The sequence below is a fragment of the Enoplosus armatus genome, chromosome 21, assembly GCF_043641665.1.
Source record: "Enoplosus armatus isolate fEnoArm2 chromosome 21, fEnoArm2.hap1, whole genome shotgun sequence".
NCBI lineage: Eukaryota > Metazoa > Chordata > Actinopteri > Centrarchiformes > Enoplosidae > Enoplosus > Enoplosus armatus.
The window spans coordinates 8529022-8552040 of NC_092200.1; the positions used below are offsets into that span (position 1 = coordinate 8529022).

At 41.9% G+C, this 23019-nt stretch overlaps 2 protein-coding genes across 3 annotated transcripts; one reads left to right on the forward strand and one right to left on the reverse strand.

The window, feature by feature from the left end:
- Positions 1 to 3424: 3424 nt before the first annotated feature.
- zic4 (zic family member 4) lies at positions 3425 to 7105 on the reverse strand. Of its 2 annotated transcripts, XM_070927747.1 has the most exons (3): positions 6679 to 7105; positions 5944 to 6570; positions 3425 to 3864 (listed from the first exon to the last, which is right to left on the reverse strand). In XM_070927747.1, the coding sequence occupies exons 1-3, from the start codon at positions 7103 to 7105 to the stop codon at positions 3425 to 3427; spliced, it is 1494 nt and encodes a 497-aa protein (XP_070783848.1). The 2 variants fall into 2 exon arrangements, with proteins under 2 accessions (XP_070783848.1, XP_070783847.1); XM_070927746.1 differs by having other exon boundaries at positions 5944 to 7105.
- A 4175-nt stretch (positions 7106 to 11280) lies between these two features.
- On the forward strand, positions 11281 to 13456 carry zic1 (zic family member 1 (odd-paired homolog, Drosophila)). The gene is made up of 3 exons (XM_070927748.1): positions 11281 to 12241; positions 12697 to 12860; positions 13259 to 13456. The coding sequence occupies exons 1-3, from the start codon at positions 11281 to 11283 to the stop codon at positions 13454 to 13456; spliced, it is 1323 nt and encodes a 440-aa protein (XP_070783849.1).
- The last annotated feature ends 9563 nt before the right edge of the window (positions 13457 to 23019 follow it).

A 23019-nucleotide genomic window follows, 5' to 3' on the forward strand; every position in this document is an offset into this window, starting at 1 on the left:
AATTATGACCTGGTTGGTGCTGGAGGTGCTGATGGTGGTGTTGGAGCGTGGGGTGGGCGTGGAGGAAAGGGGGGAGTGGTGAGGGGTGGTGTGGAGGAAGGGGTGGGGGGTGGGAGAGGCTTTTACTCCTAGACTGCTAATCCCCCTATTAAAAGGGTTTTGTTCAATAATGCCGGACAGTTTCCGGAAGTAGGATTACCGCCTCCATTATTTTACAAAGAAATGATATTTCACACTCAAATGAGCCTCAGGATGCAGCAGTGGTGGTGAGAGGGCCTTGTGAGAAATTAAATGGATTCATTTTCTTCTCCTTTTTTTTTCTTTTTGTTGCAAAACCTCCCCCTTCTTTTCTTTTTTTTTTTTAACATCATCCATCCTATAATTAATGTGAATATGTGTATTTCCTGTGAAACCGCAATGCCGCCATTAGTTTCCCTGTTTTGTTCCTTTGGAGTGGACTGGCATTAGTGTTGCTGCTCAAGTGGAGGCTCTCTTTCTCACACACACCTGTTCTTGATTCTTGACCCCATAGCTGATATCAGATCAGAGGTTGTCACTCAGCTGAAGGTGGGAACCCAACGGGATCAGTTGTTAAAAGATCCTCTCTCTACAGTCCTGACTGCCTGCGGTGTCCTCTGTCTGCACGCCGGGAATTTAACTTTTAAAATAAAAGCAAAACAGTCGTCATATTTTATCTCTGCTGTGGCACGCGCATGCCAGTTCCCTTAACACTCAAACTCTTTGGATCCACTTTGCAAGCAAACCTTCTACTTGCAGCAGCTTCATTTCTGACTGAAGACAGGATGTTTATATTTTGGTCGAAGTCATAAATTATTGGGCGTAAAAAGGTCAGCAACTGTCGCAGAGCAGACGTGCGCAGTCCTGCAGCACTGATGCATGATTTTATTTTTTCTTTGTGGCTCTAAATGAATTCAGAGCCATTCCTCTTTGATCTCTGCCTGCAGCAAAGATCAAATTCAGAAATACTTTGGCTGAAAAATAGAGTTTGCCATACCTCTCTAACACACGGCCCCTTCGTGTTTTAACTCTCTCGCCTCTTTTCTCCAAAGAAACAACCATTTAAATGTTGCCTATCCTTCACTTTCAGCGCTGAATGGAAAATGTTTTTACGCGACTCAGTTAGTTCTTGTCCATTTTGACGACTGGAACTAAAAGCTTTAGACGGCCCAATAGAGAGAAGTCCCAATAGAGAGGAGCCCAACAAATCGGTGACAAAAGGCTTTCCGTGTCATCAACGTCGTTCAGACGACCTAGAAGAATCCCTCTGATATCAACTTCCACTTCAAAGACTCCCACTTTCAATTGAGATCCAACTATCTTGTTTTTTTTTTTCTTTGCTTCCTTTGTTTTTCTTTCTCTGCTGGTGCCAAAAGAGGCGCCATCATCATCATCATCATCTTCTTCTATTTGGTTTATTCTTTTCTTCCAGCCTCTTCCACAGAGCGAACTGTCACGCACTTAACCAAACTCTTTATCAGAGAGTTGTAGCTGTGTTGTTTCCACCCACTTGTGTCTCAGTCAAGGCCGGAGTAAAAATTAGGCTAACCCCCCCACCCACCCACCCACCGCCCCAGCAAAACAGAGCTCTTCAGGTTTTTGGTTATCTGCATGTTTTCACTCCTCTTCAAGCTCATTTGACAAGTTCCATTTTAATTTGTTTGAAAAATAAAAATCAAAGCTGAAACAATTAATTAACAGGTCCATTATGTGCAGTTTCTTTTGCTTCTAGGCAGCTCTTACTGGTTTTACATATTTCATGTACAGAGCCTAAAATATGATTATGGTTAAATGTATCCATTGAGCACTTCGGCCCTCTTGCAATGCAAGTCTATTATGATGTGGGACAACTGCGTTTCAGCGGCATCTCCTTTGATTCTCGTAAAGTAGGCCTGGAGCAAAAGAATATATTTTTCTTCTTTATACTGCCCTCGTCTGCAATATAAAGGACATAGATTACCGTTTCCTACCCCATGGGAAGCAAATATTACATTCTTTAGAGCAGGCTTTTGAGTCCACGGACTTGGCCCCATATCATTTGAGTTTGACTTGGCCATTGCTATAGAAATCTTAATTCACCATGAGGATTCACCGTCGTGAAAAAATGGCTCTTTGTACAGAGTGCTCTTTGAAGTCTGGATCAGAATATTGTAGCCCTTCATCAAACTCTGCCCACGTCTGCATCAAGCCACAGCTCAGCTGAGAAAGTGAGACTTAACACAAGTGGAGCAAAATTTAAGTCGCCCCCCCACCTTTTTTTTTTTAACCGAGAAAATAAAATCTTTAAACGTCACGTAAAGGCCCTTTCATTCAATTCTGTTTCTTTAAACGTTAGCAGTTTTATCTGAATCTGGGTGTATTATTACTGCCTTGCCTACAGGCTGTGTGCAAAGGAAGCAACAGTTTTTTTTTTTAATGTTAATGTTTTTTTTTTAAAAGACATAGACGAGACAGACATTTTGCACATATTCCCCAGAAAACTGATGAATTTTAAGATAATTGATAACCGGCTGTAAGTTCCACATAAACCCGAACGGCTCAGCAGAGTTTTCACTTTAGTCATACAAGATTTATTCAAAATACTCACAAATTACAAGGCAGTTCGGTACGAATTTTTGAGTGCCGCTCGATTTCAGATATTCAAAAAGAAAACAAAATATTGACGACAAAGATACAAAACCACAAAATGCCCACTTTGATAAAACATTTATAATTTCACGGTCGTATATCAAATACTGCAGGCTTGTGAAACAGTCCGATTGTTGACCCCCAAATGGCACAAATGGGAAAGAAAAAGCTGTAAACATAAAATGTTTGTACAAATAACCGCAGTAACCAGCAAGAAACTGCTTCGAGACAGATCCTTACAAAAACTATCAACATCAACACATCGAAACTTACAAAATTTACAAATGTACATTTTTGACCTAATTGAAACATGCACTTTGGTTCAATAATACAAAATCCTTCTAGATCAGATTGAAAAATAAATAAAAACATATTGAAGTCAAAACTGGAATTTACAAAATAATCTTATACCAACATGCCTAGCCTACAATAATGTACCACATAGTCTAACGGATTTACACGACTCTCTCCACAAGTGGACCAGTGGGCCGTCAGGGCGTTCAGGCACCGAGCCAACCATTTTGGATCGCTGAGGTTTGAAAATATATTTCTTTTATTGTGCCTGGAAATTAGCACGTCTTTAAGGTTTGCACGTTTTCCCTCCAATGTGGTTCAAATGCGTCTCTTGGCTCTGGGTGTCTGTTTGGTGGCTCATCCAAAAAGGGGGGACCAGTGGCCCCTCACAGGCATATAGGCACCAAAGCCAAACCATTTTTAATAGTTGAGCTTTTGAAAATGTGTTCTGTCACTTCTGGCACCGCGTTTTAGTCCAATTGGGTTAAAACGCGTCCCTCGGTTCTGGGTTTCTGTAAGGGGGCTCGTCTGTGGGGTCGGGCGTGGAGGGCTCGCTGGGTGGTGTTTGGGCGCCGCTGGCACCTGAACTGTGGCACACGTACCATTCACTTAAATTCGCGGGCTGGGAGGATCCCACCGGCTCCGAGAGCACCGAGGAGCCTCCTGGCTCCCGGCCCAAGTCTGAGGAGGGGGAGACCAGGGACGGGGTGGATGACTCGTAGCCTGAGCTGGGAGGGGGGGACTTGCAGTGCACCTTCATGTGTTTCCTCAGGGAGCTGGGGTGTGTGTAGGACTTATCGCAGCCTCTCACTTTGCAGTTGTAGGGCTTATCGCTGGTGTGGACGTGGGAGTGCTTTTTCCGGTCACTGCTGTTGGCGAAGCGTCTGTCGCAGCCGTCAAACTCACATTTGAAGGGCTTCTCACCTGTAAAGAGTGACGGTGACACAACAGAATATAAATCAATAAATTCAAGATTTTAAAACGTGATATTTCATGTTCACCCTGAGGCATCATGTTATTTATTTATTTATTTATCTATTTATTTCATGAGACCACAAATCTCTAATGTTTGAATACACTAACAGGGTGGGTGTGTCACTTTATGCATGGGCTTAAAATAAACTAAGCAACAAGTATCAAAGTATCTGTGACCCCAAAAAATAAAAATTTAATAAAAATATAAGAATTTAAGAAGCTGGTACAATTACAGCCACTTGGATTATTTTACTTAAATTTTGTCATTTCATCATATTCTTCTTGTAGTTACAGTAAACACACTTTCCCCCTCAGCTTGCACTTCAAAAAGTTTGCCTGTTTGGACAGACCTGCCACGAGCCTCAGTCTGGTGTAAACAGGAGGGCTGAACCCCCACTGTCCTGGGTCTATACCTGGCGTCTGCATGCATCAAGGCATACGTCAAAACAGACAAGCTATGAGCACAGACATAGCAGGCCTAAAACCAACCGAAAATAATGATAAATGAAAGTCTCGCCACAGCCAGGCTTCACCCACTGCGTGCTAACGCAGCCTGTCTGCTATTTGAAACCCTGCAAAATGGTTGTGGACTGGGTCTAATTTTGCATCTTAATAACAAGTATTTCCACCTGATTATGACAAGGCAAAAAAAGACAATCTGAATAAATTACACGGGAATCATCCACTGCTGATTTTTCTCCTCCGATTAAAGCTTTTGAGAATATGTAATTGCCTCTGTCTAATTACACTTGCGGGTTGAATATCAATTTGACCTTCAGCTGTTGGGTTGAGAGAGCCAATCAAGGATATTAGTGTCGTACAAGAAACCGTCGAGGAACAGACCCCAGGGGCAGCCCCAGTCATAACCACACTTTCGGATAGGTTTTAAACATGATACCAAAGACCAGGCCCCTTGGGAGTCAACACACAGAAATAATTTAACAGATTTGTACTTAGGTAATGTGAGCAAATTATATGAATAATACATAGGGTGCAGAAATGGAGCAGAGGGGGAGTGCCATGCAGCCACCGAAGGAAAAAAAAGGAATGTAATCGTTGTATTCAGTCTGACTCGACATTTCGAGGCCTTTTTTCCCCACTCACTTGCTCCCCAGCACGTCACTGGATCACATAGGCAAGCAGCCATATTGTACCAGTCTATGTTTTTAAAGTTAAACCAGAGCTGCACTGTACACACGTCAGTCATTACAGACGCAGCCAGCTCTGCCAACCTGTTGGTGAATTATTTTAGCCGCCTGCACTTGTTGCTTTGACCAAAGGCTACCAAGAGCTGATTATTCCAAAAGCATGCTTATTATTTCACCATGCAGACATGTCATATCACTCTGGTGGAAAATATGGTTCATATAAGGCTTCAAATACATATATGTAAAATTACATTAATCCATTCTTTTTGGCTCTAAATGTAATAATGCAATGAATCCAATCAACTATTATTATTATTATTAGTTGAAATAAAGGAGCGTGCATAAAGCAGATAATAAGCAGAGCAACAAGTGGCTGAAAACTACAAATAAAACACCACATCATCATATCAGTTACACTGAATGTGAAGATGCAACTTTCCAACCAGTCACGTCCTGGCATGCTCTAAACTACATGGACGAGACCTGACGTGGGCCTCAGTCTTTGTGCTGTGGTGTAAACAAGAGGTTGAACCGTCAAACGCCTGAGTGAGCTGTACCATAATCCCCCAATGCTCAGCCTTTGTAAAACTTGCGAGTGCTGATGCAACTCATAACAAACAGGTGGCCAGTAGCTGCTGCATGCTGATGTATCAGCAGCACAGATTGACTAATTGGCATGGCTCATCAGAGTGTATCTTAAATGCGTGAAATCAAAGAAAATAAAATGAAAGGTCTTAAAAAAACAACCTGAACCTGTCTGGATACTATGCAAAGCCTATATTTGAATTTCATCGTGCAGCCTGGTCATTTTATTTTACACATTGTCGTGCATTCCCAACATTTCTACAACCTTTCCTTCTGTGAATATACAGTTACTGACCTGTGTGCGTCCTTTTGTGAATCTTAAGATTCTCGGATCTTGCAAACACTTTCCCACAGCCAGGGAATGGGCATGGAAACGGTTTTTCCCCGGTGTGCACTCGAATGTGATTTACAAGTTTGTACTTGGCTTTAAAGGGTTTGCCTTCCCTCGGACACTCTTCCCAAAAACATATATGGTTCGCCTGCTCTGGTCCTCCAACGTGCTCCACCGTCACATGCGTTACGAGTTCGTGCATGGTGCTGTAAGTTTTGGAGCAAAGTTTCTTCGGCGAGAGCTCCGGCTCCAGCCACTTGCAGATCAGCTCTTGCTTTATCGGCTGCCTCATGTAGCGGAAAAAGGCACCGGCTCCGTGGTGGTGGTGGTGGTGAGCGCTGAGATTCATGTTCAGATTCAGACCACTGTAGCCATGCAAAGGCGAGGCGGAGAACGGATCAGCCCTGGAGCTTGCCACTTGACTCAAGTGATCAGACCTAACATACATTTCTCCAGGTAGTCCTAACCTTATTTGTCCATTCAACGCTTGGCCACCCGGTGATCCGCTAGAAGGCTGGTCGTGATGGAGTCCGGAGAAGAGGGTATGGTTCCCAGCGTCAGGGTGATGACCATAGTGTCCGGGATAGCTACCTGTTGTTGAGACAAACATTCCGTGGTGAGAGGCTGAACCAGCAGTCTGGTCAGTCAGTACTGGCATGGCTTGAGCTGTCAGATCTCTCCGGATGAGGAAATCCCTACCTGCGGATAAAGCCTGGGCCGTGTGAGACATAGAATAGGGGACCGATGTCGCCTGAACCGGGCCAAAAGCTCCCGTTTGACTGGAGACCACTTCACTGTGGCCTGCCATATGATGATTGTGGTGATGGTGATGGTGGTGGGGATAATGATGGGCTGGGCTGATTTTGAGGGCCGCGGAGTGCCCCATGTGTTCTGGCCCGAATGGACTCGGCCCCAGGCGGGGTTCCGCAGTAATCTCCCCAGGGTGCGAGTGAGCCATTGAGTGTGGATGGCTGCTGAACCCCGGGAAGCCTGTCACGCTCTGAGGGGTATGGTGGTGATGATGGTGATGGTGGTGAGCCCCTGCCAAGTCAACTAATCTCAGCGCCGTGTTCCGTTTGGAAAACGTAGGGTCCATCACGGGGCTTCCCAATGCATCCACGCTCATTACTTCCTAATTTTAGAATAACTTGACAGCAGGCAAAATAATAATGATGATGACAAATATATTTTAATCGCAATGAAAAATAAAGAAAAAAGACTTTAAGTTAAGTCTATCTGCAGACTACATGGAATCCCATTCGGTTGAGAGGCAGCAGCAGGACGCTTTGATACTGAATAGAGATTCATGGTAGGCGCTGCAGCCCGTGGAGCTAAACAATCACCCTGCGCTCTAATTGGTCAGAGCTCGGTGATTGACGTCACCAGTGACAGTTTGCAACGTGAAGAAAAATGTCTTAGTGACAGCAAGCAGCCAGCGCGCATGCGCAGTGCCTCTGGCAACGCTTGAGAAAAATAGTTGTTATGCAAAGGTTATTGTACAATAAAACTCCTAAAAAGTTGATCCAGATATACAGTCGTCTCTCTTTTGTCGCAGCGAACAAAGAGTGCGCCGCTATGAAACAGCGATTTCCCCACTTTGATTATGCAATTACAAAAACAGGCTGCCTCGCAAGAGTATGCATATTGTCACTATAAAAGTTGTAAGGATCATAAATAATGCAGTGATATCTTCATTTTGCCCTGCAACGTATGAAGGACAACTTTGCGCACAAATTACGCACAACTTTACGCACGTAAAAGATCGGCGTCGGCGATGAAAAACATATCAACTTAACCAATGGAAAACTCCACGTGGGAGTTTAAAATAGTCCGGAGTACATACCATTAATATGCGCTTTGATAAATACCCATATTTACATATCCAGCCGTTCGCCCTTCCGCGCGTACTACAGTGCTACTACTCCGTGCTCTGCTCGGTGGGATCCGTGTGTGTAGTAAGTGTGAATAGGGCGAGCTGCAGCCATTGTTCCGAGGAAAAAAAAAATGTAATGGACGGGACCTGTTGTTATGATCCGGGGTAATTTTGCTTTAGACCCAGGACGGCAGCAGCTACGGGTCACAGGAGGTGGTGCCGTTGCAGACTTAAGTTATAAAACGTGTGTGTAAGTATCGGTTACTACGATATTATCCTACAAAGTGTAATACTTGATAGTATTTGCTGCTTTTGGTTTGAATGCTTAAAAGAAAGATATTAGTTATGGATCATAACAACATGCCGTATCAATTATCTACCACTCATCGTTGATTACTTTTTCCATGGACTTTGTCTGTTTAAACAATTGGTCGACGAACAGGACTATTTTGAAAATCTATTGAGTAGTCATTAAAATGTCGAGTAATGTTTGGATGTTACTGTAGACAGACGACAGTCTTCAGCACGGAGGACATTTTTTGTATCTGTAAAAACAGGATTTTTTAACAAATTTACTTGAATATCACAACAAGGAAATATAAAATATATTTTTTATATAGTATTTTTTTAGTAATGCTCTTACAATTAACAGTCATTGTGTTAACAGTTGTGACTTTATTGTTTGTAAGTTTTTTTCTTATAGTTATATCTTGAGATATAAATTGTGTAACAGAACGCTTAAGCTTTTTTGTGTGTGTGTGTGTGGGGGGGGGGGGGGGGGGGGTGGACTGCACGCTTAATCTTTGTACTTACAGACAAAAATTAATTACTGCGTTAAGTGACCTTAAAGAAGGTCACATACACTACTGATCACTTTGATGTCAAATATGAAGTGTGTTAATGTGCGTTATTTAACTGCGGTGATCATAAATAATTTGTGAAGGTTGTAAAACTACAACCTAAATTTATTGTCACAGGCGCTCGTCAGTATTTGAACCTCCTCACACTTTAATTTGCGTTGATAAAAAAAAAAAATCAACTCGACATAATATCCTTTTCAAATATAAACCAAAGTAATTAGCTGAATATACTGAATAACAGGACACTCCCTCACTTGGATAATATTTTTATATGAGCAAAATAACTGAAAAACGACATTCCTCCAGGTTGTTTCTCTGGATTGACTTGTCAAAATCGTCGCTGACAGCGTCATATCAAGCATGTTAGAAATTGAGTCAATATTTTGAGACATGACGGATCCAGAAGATGTTTATTAAATGGCCTTTGCGCATGGGGTTCATGAGGCTCACAGCTGTAGCCTTCAGAGGCACCACAGAACCAGCGTAATGCAAAACTTTGAAGTGCTATTTCTGGTCCAAGTTGTACATGCACTCACTCTTGGAGACAAGTAAGCTGGGGAGTTAGAGTTATAAGATCCCAAACAAAACAAAATTGCAGAGAGGTCTCACCAAAGTTGTGAGTAATAGTAGTCCCAGTGGTTGTTTTCACTGTGAATCCTAAATAGCTCCTGGTAGCCATTTTAAAATTCTTCAATATGACTCCAGCACATTAGGATCATGACGCTAAACGGTCATTGGCCTTTTCAATAGGACGCGTCTTTTAAGTATGGAAGTTAAATATGTTAGAATCATTTTGAGGCACATAATAGAAACTTGCAGTTATGTATAACCCCGACAACTCTCTTCTTGGCTCACAATTTCCAATTCAACTTCACTTGTTGCAAGTCTGACTATATGACCACCACTCCTGACTTTTTCAATGATATGCCATTCTTACCGTTGTCCACCTGTTGAAAGATCGCTCCAAATTTTGCACGGCAGAGCAGTGGGCTACCTAAAGCGCTGGGTCAAGTTGTAGGTCTACTTGTTAAGTTGAGAACAACAAAACTTCCCCTCTTTCCTTGGTCTCCCAAGACTGACTTGGAGAATGCCTTGTAGAAACTAGCCTAGTAGCCAAGAAGATATTTTAATGGTTCGCATGGCACGTCTGTGCATGTGGCTTTGAACTCTAGCAGCCGGAGGTTCCTGCAGAGAGCGCCGCAAATCCCACTCGATAACTTCGACAACCCACAACGTCTTGCATACAGGCTATGCATCACTGGCCTGCACAAAATGAGTAAGTTGCACAAGCACAGCCAAACCGTGATGGATACATTAGGCACACTAGTGGTTCCAAGTTAAATACTGGCCCATATATTCAAGGTAACCTTTACGAACGTGGGGTGCTGGTGAGCATTATGATGTGGAAATCTAAAGCACAGATGTTGCACTGGTGTGAGCTCCAATGCACGCGGAAACATTGTGTTTTAAAGGGAGACAGGACTACAAAACACACAGTGTGCGCACGAGAGTCAAACAACAACAACGTTGTGTGGATTCCCTTCGAAGTGAAAAGGGATAAGTTGATAATAACAGACCATCAAAGAGAGTGATGACAGTGGACAGACTTTATATCAAACCTCAGGGTTTCCCACGGGCTTTCCTAAGAAAGTACTTCTCTGCATACGTGTACCTGACATGCGTAATGAGGGTCCACCTGTGAATGCTATACGGTTTGTTTACCATCCTGTCAGTCCATCCTAGTTGCAATAAATTAAATCAGTGTCATAATTTATTCTTCTGGACTTGTCTTTGTTTATCTATGAAGCTCTATCCAGAGAGAGAGATAGATAGATAGATAGACAGATAGATAGAAAGTGCTGCTTAATTGCACAAAAACGTTACCAATTACACCCCCATAGGTTTAGTAATGTCCCCATGTTAACATAGACAATCTGACACATTGGGTCTATAAACTGTTAATGCAGTATGTGGCTGCAAAACGTGCTTCGACTTTCTAGTTGTCGTCTTGTGTTTCTCAACTTTTGTTTTGCTGTTATTCAGCCTTTTAACCAAATCCACAGTCAGCAATCTCACAATATCTGGGATTGATGATGCAAAGAGGCCAATAGAAGTGTGGGCCCTGCACCGTGGATTGTTATTTGGTGAGTGGATGTTATTGGGGGGAAAGGGGCTCCGCCAATGAGCGCGCAGCTCCGGGGCCACATGACTACCCCCCTCCTCTCCCATTCATCAGGGCTGGACTGTGTTGTCTTTTCAATTCATTTATCTGCAGGAATGATTGCGACTATCAGTCTAGAGCTCACCGCCTGACTGAGGAGGTGAAAGTTGCGCCACAGGAAGATAAACCGCAAAAGACAATATTGCATGTATACATGATTTTGCGTGTGCATCGGATGAGCAGTATAGGGGAATTCCTCGCGTCTTAAAAAGTAAACAGAAATTCGGTGGATTTGAGAGTTTGCTCAGTCGAGTGAGGTCCAAGAGATAGAGAGAGGGGGAGGAAGAATATCTGTGCGTGATTTTTTGATTTCTGCTCTCAGTCGTCTCGGCGAGTCTAGACTGAAGATGCTCTTGGACGCAGGACCGCAGTATCCCACCATAGGAGTCACTACTTTCGGCTCCTCGCGGCATCACTCAACAGGCGAAGTCACAGAGAGAGAAGTGGCGTTGGGGATAAATCCGTTCGCGGATGGGATGGGCGCCTTCAAAATAAACCACAGCTCCCACGATATTGGCTCCGGACAAACGGCGTTTTCCTCCCAGGCGCCCGGCTACGCAGCAGCCGCCCTAGGACACCACCACCACCCGACCCACGTTGGCTCTTACTCCACGGCGGCTTTCAACTCCACCAGGGACTTTCTCTTCAGAAATCGGGGTTTCGGGGACGCCACCGGGGCGCAGCACAGTTTGTTCGCCTCCGGAAGTTTCGCAGGGCCACATGGACACTCAGATGCAGCGGGGCACCTGCTCTTCCCAGGGCTCCACGAGCAAGCGGCGAGCCATGCGTCTTCCAACGTCGTCAACAGCCAGATGCGGCTGGGCTTCTCGGGGGACATGTACGGACGTGCCGACCAGTACGGCCACGTTACGAGCCCGCGGTCCGACCACTACGCTTCGACCCAGCTGCACGGCTATGGCCCCATGAACATGAATATGGCCGCACACCACGGTGCAGGGGCCTTCTTTCGATACATGAGGCAGCCGATCAAACAAGAGCTCATCTGCAAGTGGGTCGAGCCGGAGCAGCTGACGAATCCCAAAAAGGCGTGCAACAAAACTTTTAGCACGATGCACGAGCTTGTGACCCATCTGACGGTGGAGCATGTGGGGGGACCGGAGCAGACCAACCACATCTGCTTCTGGGAGGAATGCGCCAGAGAAGGAAAGCCATTCAAAGCCAAATACAAACTTGTAAATCATATCAGAGTACACACCGGAGAAAAGCCCTTTCCGTGTCCGTTCCCCGGCTGTGGCAAAGTATTTGCTCGATCGGAAAATCTAAAAATTCACAAAAGGACTCACACCGGTAAGATCCGCACAGACTGGCCGCTTTTTACTGCCAAATCCATGCTGACAATATCTATCCAAAATATGCATGCGATCCGGGTTATTATTTATTAGGCAGCTGGAGACTCTTCACTGGCATGTGATTCAGTGCAGTTGTCAACAGAAAATATTTCATATGTTTAAAATTAGTCTTGTTATTTCATCTTACGCTATTTGTGATACATATTCAATTTATTGAAATTAATTCATTCATGCAAGTGGATTCAGTCCAAATGAATTTATAGTCTAGAAGTAAGACGACTGTTACTGTCTGTGTGTTAAATGTAAAAGTCAAATAAATGCTGCCTTTTTCTCCTTCGCAACTATTAAAATCTGTTTTAAACACGTTAAAAAAATTGTGACAGGAAATAATGCATGATATGGAATTTTGTAATCCAGTGTTGAATATTTGTGTTTGCTGTTTTCTCTATTTAGGTGAGAAGCCTTTTAAGTGTGAGTTTGAAGGCTGCGACAGGCGGTTTGCAAACAGCAGCGACCGCAAGAAACACATGCACGTCCACACGTCGGACAAGCCCTATCTCTGCAAAATGTGCGACAAGTCATACACACACCCCAGCTCCCTCCGAAAACACATGAAGGTAAAAACACGATTATTTTCACAGTGTTCACGTGTCTTAAGAGAAGGATGAAATGTTGTAAATAGAAAGATGTTTGTTGCACCTTGTTCAGACTGGAAATGAGAAGAAAAAAAATTTATATTGTGAGGTTACTTTTTTAAACAGAAATAGAGAAACGCAAGTTAATTCGCCTTGACACTTTCTTTCTTTCCTTTCTTTCAACCGACAAATCAGATTAGGATCTTAATGAGAATAATAATGTTTTGGGTTGGCTTTTGTTTAAGAATCCTGCAGACGTTCAAAAACAGTGAAATTAGGAGTTTTAATTTCTTTGGATGGATGTCTTATGCCTTGTGTGCAAACAGCAAATGCAGGATGCTTTTTTAAAAACGTTTTATTTTTTTTCCTCATTGTTGAAGGTCCACGAATCCAACAATCCAGCACCGCAGCCGTCTCCAGCGGCCAGTTCAGGGTACGAGTCCTCCACACCTCCCACCATAGTATCACCGTCCACAGAGAACCAGAGCAGCAGCTCCATATCACCAGCAGCCTCAGCAGTACACCACACAACCAGCCACAGCACGCTGTCGTCAAATTTCAATGAATGGTACGTGTAAATATTTTTGAAAAAAGGAAATCGAAAAAAAAAAGACTGCAGAATTTAAAAAAAACTGCTTGGAATCAAAGACTTTATAAAGTCAGCCAGTGAAACATGGACTGAGAGAACACGGGAGGCCCGAGCGATCAATTAAAGGCTGTCTTAATGTCAATGAAAGTGAATGCATGGACAAAAAGGAGGCAAGGACAAGCCACCGAGTTAAACTTTTTCCCCCTCAATATTTCTTTGAGTCTTTATTTTTACTGCTCAAAAGAGATCTCAAAAAGCATGCTATCTGCGGGTAGACGCCTGAATTGTTTTTGTACATAAAAGGATTTCACCAAGTTGGGGAAAAAATGTAATATTTTATTTTGTAAATAGTTCTATCACAGTTTTAAGGGAATTTGTGAAAATGTGGTCCCTAGATATATGGAAGAAATGAGATGGTTTTAAGAATATTGCGATGAATAGACTTCATTGAAAAGAATGTTATAGTTGTGAACCAAATGTGAATTATTCAGTATTACTACAGTCTACACGTCGACCTAACCGACTCTTAGTATTAATGTGCTTTTGTAGCCTATTCAGTGCAACATTTTCGTCCAAGGTCCAGTTTGAGTAGCACCAGTATCATTGTTGTTATTTAATGTCATGTCGATAAATCGTGTAGTGAAAGCCTGAAATTCCGTGTCAATCTGTTTATGTACGTGATAAATATAAAATCTCTGTCAATTGCTTTGTCTGAAAGGAAGTATTATTACATGTAAGTAGCTCAATTTTCCATATTTATCCGCATGTAAAGGACCGGTAACATGTTAGAAATGATCGGTATTTATGGAGAAATGCGCTCGTATGTAAAATTTAGTTTACAAAAAAATGTTTGGATACATTTCGTACTATATTAAAGGACTAAAAAATACAATAATGCAATGCGTTGGAGGTTATTGGTTTCATTGGTGGTTGAGGTTGATCTCAACGTGGGTGCTGTGTGAAACTAATGGGGTCTGTTTTTTACACAGGCATATTCTAGAAATAGAATAATTAGCTGCAGACTAAAGCAAAGTTTTTTCAGCATCATAATGCATTTACTGCGGTTTCGATGAAAGCATTATTGCATGTTCAGTTGCAAAAATAATTTTAACTCTTGCTGTGTGTGTGCATGCTTTTTCAATTGTGTGTGTGTGTGTGTGTGTGTGTGTGTGTCAGAGGCAACAGCTCATTTAAAGCTAAAGGTTATGTTTTAAACGCACTGTCACAACTTCCCTGACAGTCAATAATAAGGAAATCCACCCCTCCCCCCTCTCGTCTGCATCTTCTGTTTATCCAAAATTAACATCCAACACTTTGCCCTCCAGTAATGTGCAAATTAAATCGATTAATCACGGCGGTTGTTCCTCGGTGTAAACCGGAATAGTTTGCGCTACTTAATTGTTCGGGAATCTAATTTTCAAATCTAATTTATTTTATTTTCTGCGTTTTTCGGATTTCATAGATTTAGGGAGAGCTGAGGAGTCAATGTGGCCCCTCATTGTTCCTGGCTGCAGCTTGCTTGACCGCCCCATTAGGCAGAGATCACATCAGCAGCCGCCAGTGATCATGGTTAACACTGCCAGTGTGCACGGAGCCACGATCTGTCAGTCTGCAGCCCTGTCAGAGCTGCTGCACACACACACACACACACACACACACCCGAAAACAACCAAATAGCAAATTTTGATCTTAAAAAGACGACACACAGCTGCACAGAAGGTATGCGTATGCGTGCGTGTGTGCGCGTGCCTCCCGTTTATATCAGCCAAAATAAAAACATCCACCATCTTAGATGATTTGTTGAAATGTATTGAAATGTATTCATATTTTCTTTTCACGGACTATTAAATTTGGAGATAAATGAAGGATGGTTATAAAATGACTTTTTCGACTCTATTTAACACTCCCTCTCTCTCCCAGTGCTGATGCTTCACTGGTGCACTGCTGTAGGAAGCACGCGCTCCACGCCGCGTGAACTCGTTTGATAAAGTCACTTTGCAGCTTTATAGAAAAATGTTCACATGTAACTGGAAATATAAATAGTTTAAAGTGGATGTGTTAAAACTCTCTCGTGTGGTCTGTAGGCTGGCGGGATGTTCCACACATGCGCCATATTTAAATACAAAGCTGACGCCAGGTTGACAAATATCTAGAGATAGAAGCTACAACCAGTTTATTCCTCATTTGGAACTTGAGAAAACGCTTTAAATGTAAAATTGTGTGTCAGGAGTCCAGGCTATCAATGATGGAAAAATACTTTCCTGGAGTTTTGTTTGGATTGGTGGTTATTTGCCTCAGTATGGACACAGAGTTCATAGTTTATCCTCCTTTTTATTTCCCTTCACATGTTTTATAGAAGAGAGAACAACGTTTCAGCCAAGGCGCTGCTCCTTTAACGTGCCAATACGACTGAATGCAACGCATGAACCTTGACTATGCTGTTTAATTTCCACTTCATGCTTCTGTCGTGTTACTTTACACTGATCCTACACACTGGTGTAGAAAATAAAATGCTCGTAAAAAGAGGAGTCGACGACAGGCTGCAGCGCGTCTCCCATCAGACAGCCATGGAGCTGATGGTGACTCCAGATCAAATAGCAGCGCAGCAAAAACATCCACTTTAAATGTATTTACGCTGAAGTCTGGAAATGACAAACACTCAGATATCGGGAAAGCGCAGGCGCCAGCATCATGAATATTTATTACCAGCACTTGTGGCCAGTAAACCGAGCCTGACGTTTGTGTTACCAAGGTAGACACTCTGCAGCTCAGCTGCGCATCAAATATCAGACAGAATGGTGGCTCAGCCTCTCACTCCATGTTGTTTTTTTACACATTTAAAAGCCAGAATATGTTCTGCAAACAACACAGACGTTCAGTAAATCGATGTAGGTTATAGTATAATGGCAAAAGTTTAAAATTATTATAGTAGATTTGTTTTAAATGCAAGTTCTGGTTCTGTTTAGTGACATTTTGGACCTTAATGGCATTTCCCTGGTGAGCTCCCTCTTCAGAGACAAATTTAACAAGGCTACCCTGTTTTGTTTTGTTTTTAAACATTATATGTGCAGATAAATGCAACTTTTGGAGGGACTCTTTTTTTCAGAGCTTGCAGCCTCTAACACGCGGAGTACAGTCCAAGATTAGAAGAAAGCTATAATCCGTGCCCCTTGATGGATGAGGTGCCCATGCCTTTGCCAGCACTCTGATCTGCATGCCCAGCTGCCGCCACTCACTGAGAACTAAATCGATAAGTTAAACATTTGCAGTTGGGTTTAACTATTAGGTTCCCGGCTAAATGATCCTGTATGCAAGAGAGAGTGACATATGATATCTATTTTTAAACAGCTCCAAAGTTGAAAAACTTCAAGAGGCTATACGCCCCAAATTGCAAGTCATGAAATATCTTGCAAAAACGGTGTCCTACAGTCCCCCATCTGCTGAGCTTAAGAGTCCTAATACAAAAAGGTCAAATTCAAGTCAAGGCCACTTTCGTTTATTGGCATGCAGACATTTCAAAACGCCTCCAAGAAACCCTGTCGTATTTGCAGCCATAAAACGATTTCATTGCCAGAGTCTGGGGTAATGGAGCAATCCATCCCACAGTGAACGTCTAAGTTTGCATCTACAACGATAATCCAGACATTGATTTTTACATAGAGTGATTTATAATCTTCATGCATAATAAGTGACTGGACGATATGTGGGTTATTTTGTCCTTTTGAAGTTTGGAAATGTGTTATTATTATTTTGTATTTTCTGGCCTCAAGAACAGCAGCAATGAGAGCAAAATGAAAAAAAAAAGAAGATGTAATTTAAATATGTGTAAATATCCCTCCATAATATAGCTTTAAGACTGTATTTAAATGAAATCGTGTACTCCAACATCAAACTATCTTAAAATTTGACTTGCACAATTTCTGACTTGATCCTGAATTATGATCCATTATTTAAAGTCTTTCTTTAAATGTTTATTATTAGTAAACAATAGCTCCCTAACAATAGCTCTATTCTTTGTAGTAAACAATAGCTGTTCCATTTTATCTGTGAAATAGGGTTCACCCATCTTTATAGATGAAATGTCAAACTAGTGTGAGATGTAAGAAAAGACACAACCCTTTTTTTTTTTTTTTTTTCCATTTCTGAGAGTCTAACTGGTGTTTGGCTTCCTTTATGTTAATCCTGACTGGAGCTCATATAGTTCACAGCTCTTTTTATTTAACCACATCCCTGATTGGGACATTAATCTCCGCTTTGCCAGCGCAGTCCCGCTGCCGGCTTTGCAGAGGGTTCGTTATAGTGAAACATAGGCTCACGGTGACCCCCGTTGCATCAGTTGTGGTCTCTGACATGCCATTAAGTTCAGACCGTGCAGGAGATTTGTGGAGGCGCTGACACGGTGTTGTCGCGTCCCCTTTGACGTGTTGCTAAATGAGGCCACTCCAATTAGCTCTATGAGACGTGGGTGAGACTGCTGCACACCTCTGCAGCCTCCGCGAGAGGAGAGTGCGTCTGAGCCGTGTTTATTCACGGGGAAGTGCAGTGAACGTGCATGCGACGTCGAGTTTCACACCTGAGCTGATCCAAAAAAACAAAACAGTATTTGGTTCGTTGTTGTGCGGTTTCGGTGGTGAATTGTCCGGCTGGCTCAAGGGTACTTCGGAGTCAGTGGCTAAGGGAGGGTGGAGCAGCGCTTAAACACAGGAAATGGAACCGGCAACCGACGAGCTTCCGGGTCCAAAATCTGTCTTATTTAACCCTTTTGCAACCGTATTGCTGTCAGTTAAAGGGCCAATCCGTATTTTTTTTCATTATTCACACACTGACCACATTGACTCATTGATGAAATATTAACATTTTCTCTCAATCTGAAATACAGACAGATTTTACTCCCGCCTTTACAAACTCATCAATAACTTCCATGTCGCTGCGACAAACAAAGAGTGATGGCAGTTTCTTGTGTTCCTATTTTTGGTAACAGAGCTACAGCCTTTTGTTTACGTTTAGATGCAAGTTGATTTGGCATATACACATAATAAAACATTTCTAATAAATTCATCAGCCGCACTGAAACCCCGCATTTTGCTTTTATGTGTTTAAAAAAAGCGGTTCATATGGTGCGTTAACGTCCTGTTCAAGCGGGGAGGTCTTCTCGCTTACAGAGCAGCTTGTCGACATCTGCTTATCTGATGAGTCTGATAATGACTTGTTATTTTCACAAAAGGAGGATGACCAGCCTACGATCATCGCTGACAGATTTCCACTGATCCATTCCACGTCGCAATGTTGTTGTCAGAGTGCATCATAAGATGTCCCTGGGGACAACATGGCTGAAACCATATGAACGCCAAGGTTTTAATCGTTTATAGTGACATTAAGCCTGATTGGAGCTGATGTTTGGGTTTCATCCTGTTGCATGCTTTGTATTCCCTCAAAGTTAACAATGAGTCCCAATTTGCTATTGTTCTGTGTATATGGCATATGGTGTTTTAAATTGGTAGCAGACCCAAATTATTTCTCACTGTTTGCAATTTGGACGCCATGTTAGAAGCCTACGTCCTTGGTCGTCACCTTAAAAACAGGGATTTCGCAAATTAGGTTCTGGTTAGGACTTTGTCAGGGAAAGGTTATCTAAAATACACCCCCAATCAACCTATACCATCAGTTTTCTTCCAATTTATGATAATATTTAATATTTTTTCTTTAACTCTCTCCTTTGTGCTCAGGGTGGTTTCAGGTTAGGTTAGGGTTTACAGTTAAGAGTGCATCTCTTCAAAGTCTAGATGTAGTTAAAAGATCAGAACTGCTGTTACAAATGGCAGTCTTAGTCAAAAACAAACATTACAAAGGTCAGGGGTTGAATATTTTAACATCAAGCAGTATTTGAGCACATTAACACCATGTCAGCCAATCTAACAAACTCACTAGCCTCTGCTGTGTCTTTGGGTTGCCTGAAATTTATTGTTGTTTTGCTGTTGGGCTACAACCCAAAACCTTCAAACATTTTTCAGTGACAAGAGGCAATAAATACAGGTTGTTGTGCTTGCCTGTTGTTTTGAGTGCAGATATTTTAACTACAAATGCATTTCATTTGTTTCTTCTTTGCTCACGAGTAAATCATTCTAGAAAAAAACAAACATGTGTGCAATGAAACAAACAGGAATCAAAACTCCCCTGGTTAGTTGGCTCGTGCACGCAGAGTCACAGCTACTTTCAATGCTATGTTAATATCCACACTTTTGTTTTCTGCAAACATTTGGTGCTTTGTAATTATTTTGGCTCACTGTTGTTCAGTTTGATTCTGATAATGGAAGTATATCCATCATTAGTCCATCCATCCATCATTAGAGTCCAGTGCGCACTGTGGCTGTCTATGTGTTTGCCACGCTAGTGTGTGCATCTGTAAATATTTTTCATTCCTTAGTGTTGAAGCATTTCTGACATTGAGCCTTTTCAGAATGGAATAAAACTGTGGCTGTGTCATTGAGCCAAAACCCTAAACCCTGTAGTAAAATGTTACGACTCAAAATGAAGCATGTCGATAGATAAAAACATATCTCCTCGCCGCACATTTTCACTGACCTTAGCAAAGACCTACAAGCTGACATCTTGTAGCTTGTGTACAGTCGGTATCAACAACAAGAGAAGCGACATTAGCCTGTTGAAATGTACCTACTGATGTAACGCTTCAATCATACCTGATGTGTTCCACCGCTCTGCAGTACATTCATTTATAATTACACTGGCATCACAGAAAAAGAGAGTGATTAAAAGTAAAATTTGGCAAACAGAACGTGGTATGTAAGGTATCATCATAACAGTGTGCTTGGCATGGAATATCTTTCACCAGCTGCATCAGCAGGACACAGGTAGAAATGCAACTTGACTGGTGATGGGAGCCAAGACAGATCTGGAAGCTAAAAGTGTCTGTTTGTCAGTCTATGTATGTTTGTATGACTGTGCAGGAAGTGTTGAACTCTAATAGGCCACAGAATATTAGCTACCTAACGTAGCCAGAGGACAGATTTTGGAGTCTGTGCAGGACTATGACTCATTGCAGAGAAAACTGGCGACTGGCAACACGTTATTGAAAAGTGTGATCAGACAAGCCAACAGAAACGAAAGGAATCTTAAATCCAGTACAAGAGCAGCAGCTACACAAGACAGTCAAAATGAAATGTTATGGTTTACTAAATAAAAAGGATGCTAAATAATGATCAGCTAAGTGAGATGCACCAAATCCAACTCAACAATTCCCCGACGTAGAACACATGGTGCGACCTGTGTGCCGCAGCTGCTCCTGTAAGTATCTCACAGTTCGATTTTATGTCTTTGACTCTGCTATTCCTCGATATCACAGTTAACTGAGTGGCACGATGTGGTTTAGGTGAGAATAAATGATGTAACACGGGTCACATCACTTCCAGAAGCTGCAGTGACCCCTGTGCTCCTCTTACAGGGATGTGAGGAAAGTGTGTGAAAGCACCTCTCTAACAATATTAAACACATGCCAGAGGTTTTGAAATTGTTTTAGGCCATGGAGCTAAGTTTAACGTGCAGGGTAAAAACACACAATATGCCAACATACTAATGTGTGAGGAGGAGGGTGAGTAAAGGGATATTCTGTAAAATGTCAAACACAAAAAAACAAAACAAACTTGAAGCTAAAAGGTAATTTTTCCAACATCTGGATGCTATGTTTACTCACATTTTGATAACTCAAAGTGTATTTGAGAAAAAGCATATCTTTATATGTAAACCTGCTTCCTGGCAGACAAGAAATCCATCTATTCTAACTGAGTGACCAACGTGTGACAGTTGCAACTGTGATCATTCAATTTGTTTTCTAATAATAATTTCTAAATAAAATGTCATGCATTTCCGACATTATAAGGCGCGTGTATCCCATTAATTCCAATTGCCTGTTGCTCACTCATGGTTTGATTGATAATGATTGGCCCAAATTTGCTCTGTCCAGGTGTTTGCCGTTTATTATTTTTCCACCCTTTTCAATTAATCACTAATTGATGTTTCCACCTGCAATGGAAAATTACGCCACAACTGTGGCCAAAAACCTCACACTGCCACTCTTTGTGGAAAATGCATCAAAGTATTTAGCGTTAAAATGACAGAATTTGAATGTTTGCTTCATGAAAAATGAAAATATCCCGAACGAAAATACATTTTCAGGACTGCATTTAGACAGCGCCTGTATTTGCTGTGTCATTGTTGCTTTGCACAGCATGACATCGTCAGTGTGGAACGATTTTGAAATTAATAACAACAACAACAACAACAACAACAACAAATGGCCAGAGCTGATTTCAATGCTTGCCATGTCGGGGATTATGTCTTGAGGTAAGGTGACTGTGTGGGATGTAACATGATGTCTGATGTCTGCATATGGAAACCCTTCATCGTCGGTGTGGAATTTGTTTAAAAAATGTTGCATTAATAAAGACTTTTTATTACAAGAAGTGTCACTGCAAGAATTTATTTGTTGCCAAAAATAAACTAACTCAGTATAAGATGCTTTTTTCTAATAACATGGCTATTTGTAGCGCTTGAACACTATGTAGAGTTCTGATTTAAAAAAAACCCACTGTACTCAACTGAAAGGTCAAATAAAAGCACTCACAAAAGGTCAAGTCTCTCCAGAAGATTCCGAAAAACAGCGATGCTTTAAGCCACGAATAACGTCTGAAACTTAGGGGGGAAAAAGAAACAGTAGGAATGAAGACTGAAATCTGGAGCACAGAGGAAAGCAGCTCTACAACTAAATGCAGTCCCACATCAGAGCATCAATTTTCGCATTGCACAAGTAACGTTGCACTGGCGGTTTATGGCTTACTGGGAACTTGTCAGCAGCTTTTGCAACTTAGAAATGAATGTTGAAACTCTGCATGCGCTGCAAACGTTCAAGATGGATCCTACAGCCAGACTATAATGCAGACAGAAGTAGACTATCACATATTAATGTAGTTTCACTGTGAATTATGGTTTCTCTGTGTATAATCTGTTTACTCATAGCAATGCAAATAGCAGGACTCGTGTTTAAGTGTCACATGACTTGTCTGCAACCACTTGCTTTTGTTTTGTTTTTTTTCAAACATATGACAGCCCCCTGCACTGCATCCACACTCAACTATCTGGTATAAAGCCATGCACAGCAGTGCTTTGTGTCTAATGGACATGTGTTGATAAGTCCTTAAAAAAGAGCATCCAGCTGAACTTCTAGCTAAAGGTTGTTTCCAAACTTGTGCGACGTAAGTATCCATCTGTCATCGCTTCACAGAAAGCTGCAGCCCCCGTCACCAAACAGATAAATGGCGGCATGTTGCTACCTAATAGCGAGTGGAATGATTGTTTGAAAGCAGCCATTTCTGCAAATCATTTTTAACTTTTTTTTTTTTTTTTGAAATCTGTCCACTTGTTTGTGTTTTCTATTTATAAAATAATTGGTTTATGCTTAAAAGCGCAATCTGTAATTGAGCTTCACTGTTGAAACTCTGTCAGTGCAACACTGGTTTTGTTTATGTTTTGATTTATGGG

Coding starts and splice junctions, on each gene's coding strand:
- zic4 (XM_070927746.1), bottom strand. CDS start 7,105: ATGAGCGTGGATGCATTGGGAAGCCCCGTGATGGACCCTACGTTTTCC. Junction 3,865..5,943: donor TCACAAAAGGACGCACACAG/GTCAGTAACTGT, acceptor CACTCTTTACAG/GTGAGAAGCCCTTCAAATGT.
- zic1 (XM_070927748.1), top strand. CDS start 11,281: ATGCTCTTGGACGCAGGACCGCAGTATCCCACCATAGGAGTCACTACT. Junction 12,242..12,696: donor TCACAAAAGGACTCACACCG/GTAAGATCCGCA, acceptor TTCTCTATTTAG/GTGAGAAGCCTTTTAAGTGT. Junction 12,861..13,258: donor CCCTCCGAAAACACATGAAG/GTAAAAACACGA, acceptor TCATTGTTGAAG/GTCCACGAATCCAACAATCC.